At 37.1% G+C, this 9,908-nt stretch overlaps 1 protein-coding gene and 1 pseudogene across 1 annotated transcript in view; one reads left to right on the plus strand and one right to left on the minus strand.

The window, feature by feature from the left end:
- Window positions 1-7,782, minus strand: part of LOC101584716 (ATP-binding cassette sub-family G member 2-like) — a 99,184-nt gene extending 91,402 nt beyond the window's left edge. The window contains exons 1-2 of the mRNA XM_023700607.1: window positions 7,523-7,782; window positions 4-221 (exon numbers count right to left, since the gene is read on the minus strand). Coding sequence (XP_023556375.1) covers window positions 4-203 — 200 coding nt within the window. The 5' untranslated portion in view covers window positions 204-221; window positions 7,523-7,782. The remainder of the gene's footprint in view (window positions 1-3; window positions 222-7,522) is intronic.
- The window catches only part of LOC101585111, an 8,780-nt pseudogene continuing 2,012 nt past the window's right edge, over window positions 3,141-9,908 (plus strand).

Here is a 9,908-nt window from a genome sequence, read left to right on the forward strand (position 1 = left end):
CTCATATCATGTAGTATTTGTTTCTCCACTGTTTTCTGACCAAGTAGAAAACCACTCTTCGTTTTCACTCGATAGCAAATGTTATGAAAACTTAACACCGCCCCTTCAGTACAGGTCTTCAGGTCACTAGGGGTCATCCCAGGGAGGTCTTTGCTGTTTTTATGTAACATTGGGATGAAAAACATGCCATTTCTGGAACACATCTGGAGAGTTCTGCCTTGCTGTAGGGAAAAAACAACATGTAGATAATAGTTCTACTAGATTTGACTGTAAATCCCAGTAGCACATTTAAATCCAATGTTTAAACACAGAGTAATGGATAAATTCCTTACCAATGACCAGTACACATGACTGTGACAAAAACAAACTTAAAACACATAACAAAAGGCAGACATATTTTTGAGTGTACACAGTCCAATTATACATCAAATTTCTGAGAAGTAAACTGGACCTGATAACCAAACAGAGTAGAAATAGTACTCAAAACTTAGGAAGCACGAATAAGATGAATGAGGTTAATCTGGCTTGAAAATCATATTATGATACAGTTTGTTTAGGGCCAGACTATGTCTTCATCATCATACCTCCTATATTTTGCTTAATATGGGATTTGTGGCATTGTTAGTGCCAAAAAAGACTTGGGGACAGAAGAAATTTAAAATTATGAATGAAATAGACAGTTCCCAAATGTTCTGGACAGTAAGAGATACTCTAACCTGTAAGAAAAGTGTGGAGGACAGTATTACCTGTCCTAAATCTGTATTTTTAGAATGAGAATGCAGGTTTAAAGCCTTGCTCTAAAATGACACTGTGTGGCAAAAATATATCTCATTTGAGCACATTTTAAACATTTCAAAAACAGGATCTCTACTTATCATCCCTTCCCCATAGACTGAGTTATTAGTTAGAATGTTATTTAATTAAGTTACTAGACTAAGAAACTATCCCTGGTTTGATATTAAAGCATAACAAATAGAAGTTCATGTGAGTAATCTTTTGTAAGCACTTAGGCCATCTTATGATAAAAATTGATAAATATTTCTAAATCTTACCAACTTTACCTCCTTCCAGAAAAGAAAATAAATTGGCAACTCCAGTTAAGTTCTTTCTAATGTATGAACTTGAGAGTGCACCACTCTTGTACAGATATATCTGCTAGGTCACATACATTCATAGTGTATCTCAATAGTAGGGTACTTGTTTAGTATGCAAAATGCCTTGGGTTCAATCCCCAGCAACATATAAAAATACAATAAAAGTAACTTCAGGAAGAGTACTTAATCTCTAGCTCTTGATTTTAATACCATTGCAATACATACATACATACATAGATAACCAAATTTCTCTGTACCATAGATGGGTAAGGGCATGGAAAATCCAAAATGAGCTTGGAACATGTTTCGATAACAGAAAATAGGGAAATGCAGTTTTAAAGATAAAAGACAATGGAAGTATTATATCAGAATGGGATGAGGACAATTCTGAAAGAACTGTCCTGTTGATAAGAGCTAGAACAATTTGAGTGGCCAATTAAATAATGATCATACTGGGGCTATCAAGAGTATGATTCAGTACTGATATAAATAGTTGAATAAACAAGGAAAAGAGAAGATCTTCTTTACAGAAAAATGTACAAGTTTCTAAGGAATTAATTTTTTTTTAAAAAGACAACACACTATTCAAACAAGTAAGACATATTTGATAAGCTAAAACAAAAATTAGATAAATTCAGACGAAACACTGTTCATATAAATATCAAACCCAAGATATTTATCAACAATAAAGGAAAATATGATAACTCTACATTGAGATACTGGCAAACTTTGCTCTAACCAAAATTAACATCATCAAAAACAAGGCTTCTCAACATCACAAACTTCTGAAAAAATGCTGTGAAAAGGGCTTTTTACCTCTGCTGCACTTCCCCATGGTCAGACCATGAATTTAATCCTTTTTAAACAACATGATATTTGAACTTGTGTGTCAAATTTATTTCACTTAAAATTGAAGTCTTTGAGGTACATCTACTTAACTAAAATATTTTAAATTTATCCTTCTTTACATCAATCTACTTATGAACAAATATCCAAGAAATACTAGTGAGTTGCATTCTACAACTTAACTGACAATCTTTGCTAGTATCAAGATCACAAAAGAATGAAGGTTGAAGAATCAACATAGAATACATTAGTTAATTGCAAGGTGAGAACCTGAATTGAATCCTATGCAACAAAGGATACCAGAAAGATAAGAAAAATAAAGATGTATTCATTTAATATGACTGAAATGAAATTAGCATAGTTCTAAACAAATGCCCATTACTAGTTTTGACAAGCGTAGTATAGTTTGTCAGATGGTATAGACATTCTTTCTGTTGTTTTGGACATTTTGCAACTTTTTAGTAAGTCAATAATGGTGTCAAATTAAAAATTAAAATAAGAAAAATAAGCAACACTGTAGAAACAGGACTTTAGGCTTCACAAGCAGTCTTTACTCAAGTATTACTTGAGAAAATCTATATAACCCAGTCAAAGCTGTATTCTGGAAAACACTGTTTTGTAGACTACAAATTAAAAACAGTTGTTCTTTGTTATTCTAGCATATCAGTGATAAACAAATATTACCTTTATATCCTCCTAGAGATCAAGCATAACGGGATATCTCTAGAATATAGGGAAAGGAATAGAGAGTTAACCTAGAATTTTGTAAATTCTTCAGAAATATTTTACCACTTCCTTTTTAGAGGAAAGGGTGGAAATTGCACTTGCTGAGAAATTGAAGTTACTTGAATTATCTCTTGGAGTATACCAGTTACTAACGCTGGGTAGATCTGTCCCCCAGGCATAGCTATTACGGAAGCTTCTGCTTCTGAGAGGCAGTAAGGAGTACACCTTCCTGGGGAAGGCAAATGTATATCTACATAAAACCAAGATAAGAAGACTAGTTCCAAACTCCCAAAGAATAACAAACTAGCAAGAACAGATCTGTGCTAGAACAACTGAAGAAGGCCCATTATTACGAGCTGGATACTCCTGGGTATAAACTAACACTGAGTATGTTAAGAGGGTTTGTTCCTGGTTTGAATTTAAAGATAAAAATAATGATATACAGTAAAAAACTATTGCTATTATGGCCTCATCATGAATTTTTTCATAAAATTTGTGAAAAAGGAAAATGGAGGTAGGTGAGTGATTTGGTGAAAAAACAGTACTACTAGATCTAAGTAATGATATATGAAATGATACCTCACTCAATTTCAAACTAGAAATCAAATCAAACTTGAAATCAGTCCGATGTCAAGTAGCTGACTACTATATAGTTTCTAAATCACACATATTTCATTAAAGTAAATGTCAGAGCACACACTGACAATATGTGCATTGCTTCACTTCTACTCAAATCACATCACAGAACAAATTTGTGACTGGATATTGAACCTGAGTCCCCACACAGAGCAAGCAAATTTCTACAGCGCAACTGCTGAGTACTCAGTAATTTAACTCAAACCTGTGAATAACAGAAGAATTGGAAGATCAAGCCCAGCCTGGGCCACTTGATGACTCAGCAAGGCAATGTCTGAAAATAAAAGATAAAAAGTAGGCTGGAAATGTAATTCAGTGTGAAAGCCTTAGGTGCAAACACCAGTAGCAAAAAAAGAAAAATCACAGCATTTACTTGGATAGAGTATCAATCCCACAGAGTGACACTGCAGCCCCACAGTACTGCCCCTACCCTTTAGACATCACTCTGAATAGTAGGTTATCATCTATCCTTCTGATTGGTTATGATTCATACTCCAAGAAAACCTCCTTTGGACAAGTTAATTCTAGAACAGCTCACAGAATTCAGGAAAAGATTTTACTTACAATTACCAGGCAATAATAAAAGATATTACAAACCATCAAGGTAAATGACCAAATTATAATGCATGTATACAAGGTAAGCTCAGAAAGGGTCCTTAGCAAGACAACATCTGTTGCAACAGAATTGGGAAGAGCAACCAGGCCTCATACTTTCCTAAGACTTTACTCACCTATTCTAAAGAACATAAAATAATGATAGAAAAAAATCAGCATTAGAAAAAATACAAAATTTCATCAAACAAAGTAATAAGAATTCAACAACGATTGTTGTATTGCATAACGCTATCTTCAAATTAGTTGTTCAGGTTGCGAGATACAAATGTGCAAGATTGGTTCAAAGAAAAAAGAAAAGAGGGGCTAGAGAGATGGCCCAGTGGAATAAGTGCTTCCTTGGCAAGTGCAAGGGTCTGAGTTTAATCCCCGGTTCCACAAAAAAAAAAAAGAAAAAAAATTGTAAGACATCCAAAAGAAAAAAAAAAGTAAGAATGAAAAGAAAGAAAAAAATTAAGCATTAATTGCTCCTTTCAAAAGACCAGCAGAGGGGCCGGGGAGATGGCTCAGTGGAATAAGCGCTTCCCTGGCAAGCGCAGGGGCCTGAGTTCAATCCCCAGTTCTGAAAAAAAAAAAAAAAAAAAAGAGACCAGCAGAAACTGGCAGTACAATACTCACCTTTTTTGTGAAAATAAACATGGAGATTAGGAGGGGAGCACATTGTAAAATAACAATTTTGCGCTATATTTACCCATCCATTCCCAGTAAAAACAATTAGTACATCACTACCTTGGAATATAATTTTCTGAGTATTTACATCTATATGTTTCTTCCTATTTCAAAATTATATTTCTCTTCTCAGCCTCCCAGTGAATGAGGTACAACTGCTTACAGCATGGGTATTGGAGAAGATGGTGACTGGAATGTGATGGTTGTAAAACTAACTATACTAATAATCACATAGTTCCATACTGTAAGTAAGTAAACTGTATGGTGTGTGATTTATAGCCCAAGTAAGTAATTATTGCAAACAACAACAGAAAAAATATGATAAAGTCAAAATTATCTAGGCTATCAAACTTTGGTTCATATTCTGAGGTGACTTGGAAATTTATTTATTTATTTATTTATTTAAAGTATTTAGTACATCTACAAGGTCTCACTATGTAGAGTGGTTTCATAGTGATCCTCCCGTTTTCAGCTTCCCAAGTCACCAGCTCAGTGCACCCCAGGGGCAGGGCTGGCGCAGCACACCCAGGATCAAACCCCAGCAGCTGTGCTCTGTGTAAGTAGGCACTTTAGTCCTCTGAGCTATCTGGCAGACCCAACATTTATTTTTTTTACTAACAAACTTTAAATTCCTGTAAGCCTAAGATAGATAGACAGACAGACAGACAGACAGACAGACAGACAGACAGACAGACAGAGAGATATAGCATGACCATTGGACTCTTTAGTTTTGACTAAAAATTTCAATTCAAGATTACTGCCACTGGGGGAAAAAAAAGATTACTGCCACTGTAAGCAACAGAGTATGAACTTTCCCACTTGCCATGGTCTTCATCACAATCAGGATCACATTAGAAACTGTTGACAAGAAGTGGCAGCATTGTCAACTACCCTGATTTGATCAATGCACAATGTATATGTATACTGAAATGTCACACTGAACACCATACATTAATTTTCAATTAATGAGTACCAGTTAAAGGTAAGAATATATTTAAAAGATTTTTTGACAAATATTTGAAGGACCATGAGATCCACCTTTCCCTCCATAAATCTAGGTGGATCCTTGGTTAATGTCCAGCCACCAAATAACAGCATATGGGACCAGAGTTTATCATTCTAATGTGTTCTGAAACAATGACAACTACATAAGCCATCTCAGGAAAAACACTGAAGCCATGCAGGGCGTGTGTGTTGTGACCTAGCACTGAGGATGCTCTCCCATTGTCATTTGGTAGTCTCTCCATCCTTGAGTAATGTACCCACAAGACATCTCCCTCAAAAGTGAATGTCAGGAAAAGATTCCCTGAAGATGCAGCTAGTTTTCCCCTTTATTATCACAGAACTGTGTAAATGATCATTCTTTTATAATGGCCTCCATATAAAGCTTTATGAAGCACAAAAAGCCCTTCTGTCCACTCTTGTCCATTTCTGTATACTCTCTCATAGCAACTTTCTAATCCAGATTGTGTTTTATTGTCCAGTTATTATACTTATGCTCACTTCAAATGATTCCCTGATTTTTTTTTTTTTTTTTTTTTTTGTGGAACTAGGGATTGAACTCAAGCCCTTGAGCTTGCCAGGGAAGCGCTTATTCCATTGAGCCATCTCCCCAGCCCCTACTTTCCAGATTCTTAATGATAATAAATGTGGAAATAAATTACACATGTGTATTTTAAGGCGACCAATTTAAAAATAACATGTTTCCTAAGAGAACTACAAAATGCCTGGGGCCTGGAATAGAAATGCCCAACAAACATTTGCTACTATGAATCTGTATATTTATGCTGAAAGAGTACTGAGCTTTTACATTTCTACTGGTTAGGTAAAAATGAAACTACATTTCATACATACATATAAAGCTTTTTATTGGATAGCATTACTATTTAAATTTTTGACCTTATTTTTTCTCTATTGCTTGAACTTTTTTAGTATTCTTTTTAATATATATTGTAGCAAGCTTGTTAATTTTGAGTGTTAATACTATACTGAACTATTCACATAAAAATTACAAGAGAATTAAGCTCTAGAAAACCACCCAAAATTGTGGACAATGTAATGGGCTAACTCACATTTTAGGCTATATGGGTGTAAATCTTGTGCTTTCTGTTGTAAATGCATACCCACCCATTGTTTTAGATTGTTTAGTAAATAGTGGCTGTTACCCGTAGTTTGCTAGATAAAACTCACCAATACCTTTAAACAAAGGCTTCTAACTCCTTGTAACCTTCAGGCTATGCAAGGCTGCCTGCAGGTATTCAGGTGCAAATTAACCAGAAACTGAAACAACAGCCCCAGGAAATGTAGTTCAAGTCCTGGTCCCAATCACTCTAAAAGCTTTATTTTGTGTCAAACAGTAAATTTGCTTATCAAACGCAATGTGATTCCAAGGTTTAAAACCCCTTCCTGCTTCTTGGGCTGCCGCCCTTTCGGTCCTCTCCTGCGTGAGAGCAGACTGGGGGGCCCTGAGCTCAGTAATAAACGGCTTTCCAAATTCCAACCTGGCTGATCTGGTTCCTATTCTGAGTGACCCATAACAGACAACCTTTATTTCTTGGGAATAAGAAAAAGATTGGTCAATCCCTTGAAAATACTGAAGTTAACAAATTTCTCCTTCACCACTACAAATCTCCATGCTCTGTAAGCTTTTGCTCACCCCATCTCAGCTATTTCTCTTCACACTGTGGTAGAAAAACAAGAGCGCTGGTTACCTTGCCATCGGGCCCATGAACACAGTTCCAGACCCAGAATCAGTTGCACTGCCTCGCCTTATTGTTCTCTGAGAAACCACTCTGGGTGGTCAGTTTCCATTTCATACTCATTTTTCAAAAAGCCAGTGAGGGGAGACAAACTCAGTCATCTCAGTTGAACGGTGTGCCAGGTCCACCGAGTACACACCTACCCACCCTTCCTGTCACACTCAGCCAAAACGTACTCACCGGACTTGAGAGCCGCGGAGGTCTCAGGACACCTCCCACAGGGACCCACAGCCTCTGGTATTGCGGGGGACTCAGCCGGGAGCGCGCAGTCCCGCGACTTTCAAGGGCTGAGGCGGGGCGTAGGACGAGATAGGCGATAGGCGGGGCGAGTTTGAGGTGGCATAGGCGCAACGTCACCAGTAAGGGCTCAAGTTACGGGAACTGAGCTCAAAAGGCAGAGCTTCCTACCCTGTGGCGATTAGCACTGAGACCCGTGGGTGCCTGAGCCAGCGGAGACTGACCAGGAACACCACCCCACTGCAGAGGCCCTGTCACCTGTGTGTGTGTGTGTGTGTGTGTGTGTGTGTGTGTCCAGGCCTTCAAAAGCCTCAGAAGGCAGGTTGTTAAAAGCCTAGAAACTGAAGCAGATCACCATATATCACACAAGTCGGTTTTTACACCAAAATAGAGAACAATTAAAAACTCCACTTGATTTTAAGATTTACAGGTAGCTAAGCCCTATAAAATGGAGGGGAATCAGAAAAAAAAAAAATATGGGTAGGACTTTATAATTCACAGAGCAAAGGATTTTTTTTTGGTGGGGGGGGGTTGGCTCCGAATGCCTTCAGGGCAGGTTTGGCTGGCTTGAGTTCTGGGGATCCAACCACAACAACCTGAGCCTGAGGGCTTTGTGAGCAGGCACTTAAGAACTGAGCTAACGGGCAGGCGCCCACAGACCGAAAGGTAAAATGTTCAGATGTTTTGCTTTCACCAAACGGAACTGTGATGCTCAGAAAGATTTCCTGTTTAAACTCTTTACTGAAGGATAATAAACATATTAAAAGTACAGGAAATACAAGTAGCCAGCTTCATGTCTATTTACAGTATAAACACACCTGTATGTCTGCCACTTATTTTTTAAAAGCATCAACAGTATTCCAACAGATTGCCTCAGGAGCTCCCATCAAACCCCTAGGCAGTCACCACTTTTGAAGGTTATGATTGCACCCTATTATGGTCTTTAGTTTTTATCTGTTTCTAATTACTTGTATTTAGTAATCTAACCAGGGCCTTGCCAGTGGATGAGCTCTCCCACTGAGCAATATCCCCAGCCTGTAAATATCTTAGTAACTTTATTTCAGACTTGTTGATCTCTTAGTTTCTCCTCAAAGGCCACTGAGCTTCGGATCAAGATGCCTGAACGATTTTTCAAAGCTAAATCCTATGTGCTGCTTCCTCCTCCCAAGTATTTGGTCCTGGGCTGGGGATATAGCTCAGCAGAGGAAGTACATACCTGGCAAGTGCAAGACCCTGAATTTGATTCCTGGTATCAAAAAGAGAAAAGAAAAAAAAATGCCAATTGGCATTCCAGAAAATTTGGTTTCTTGAAATTCCCTCTTCCTGTTTCCTTCCTTGTTCTATCCATTTTGTTTTCTTTTGGAAGCATGTTTGGCAGTGTATTCTCTGTGGGTCACTGACTATCTCTTTAGATGACCTTTCTCACAACAAAGTTTCTATGAATGCCAGTGTGTAGTAACAACAGCCAAGTCCTTCTCCCTAGCTCTAGACTGCTCTTTTCAACTAGTCTTGGGCCAATGTCTCCTGGACCTCCCCGTGGTATTCTTCACAGGGTTAGAATACTTTATGTGATGTATTGCATTTTTGAGTTTGCATATGTTGACCTATTCTTGCATCCCTTGCATCACAGTATACAATCTTTTTAATACACTGTTGATTTAGTTCATAAGAATTGCATTTAAAGTTTTGTATCTGTTTATTGGGGATATTGTTCTATGAGTTTTTGTTTGTTCTATTTTTCTGCCCTTGTCTTGATTTGATATTAAGGGAGGATGACCTAGCAGGGTGAATTTGAAAGCATTCCTTCTCTTGCTTCCTCATGGAACACTTTGAGGAATTTTGATGTTAGTTCTTTTTTATTAATATATTTTCTTATTACCACATTAGCAGTACACAAAGATCACATTTATTGTGAAGAATTTGAACATGTTGTGTAACATATCTTAATTCCCTTTTTTTGTCCCCTTCTTTTCTTATCCCTCCTGCTCCCTCTAATTCTTTTCATTTGAAAAGGCAAATTTCCATTTTTTTTCTTTGAGTCATTTTTTTAATTCTTTATCTTCCCACCTTCTTACCACCTTTTCCCCCTTCCCATTTGAAAAGGATATCCCTACTTTCTATTATCTATCCTTTATTTTGCTTTTGGTTTCTTCTTCAAAAGTTAGCTGTAAACTCATCAAGTCTTGTGCTATTTTGTTGGTAGTGTTTTTAATTACTGTTTTAATCTCATTGCTTCTTATTGATCTCTTTAGTTTTTTATGTTCTCGTGGCTGCATTTTGATAAATTGTATACATCCAGAAATATAGTCATTTGCTCAAGATCTAGTTT

Source organism: Octodon degus, unplaced genomic scaffold (assembly GCF_000260255.1).
Source record: "Octodon degus isolate 3935 unplaced genomic scaffold, OctDeg1.0 scaffold00125, whole genome shotgun sequence".
In the NCBI taxonomy this organism is placed as follows: domain Eukaryota; kingdom Metazoa; phylum Chordata; class Mammalia; order Rodentia; family Octodontidae; genus Octodon; species Octodon degus.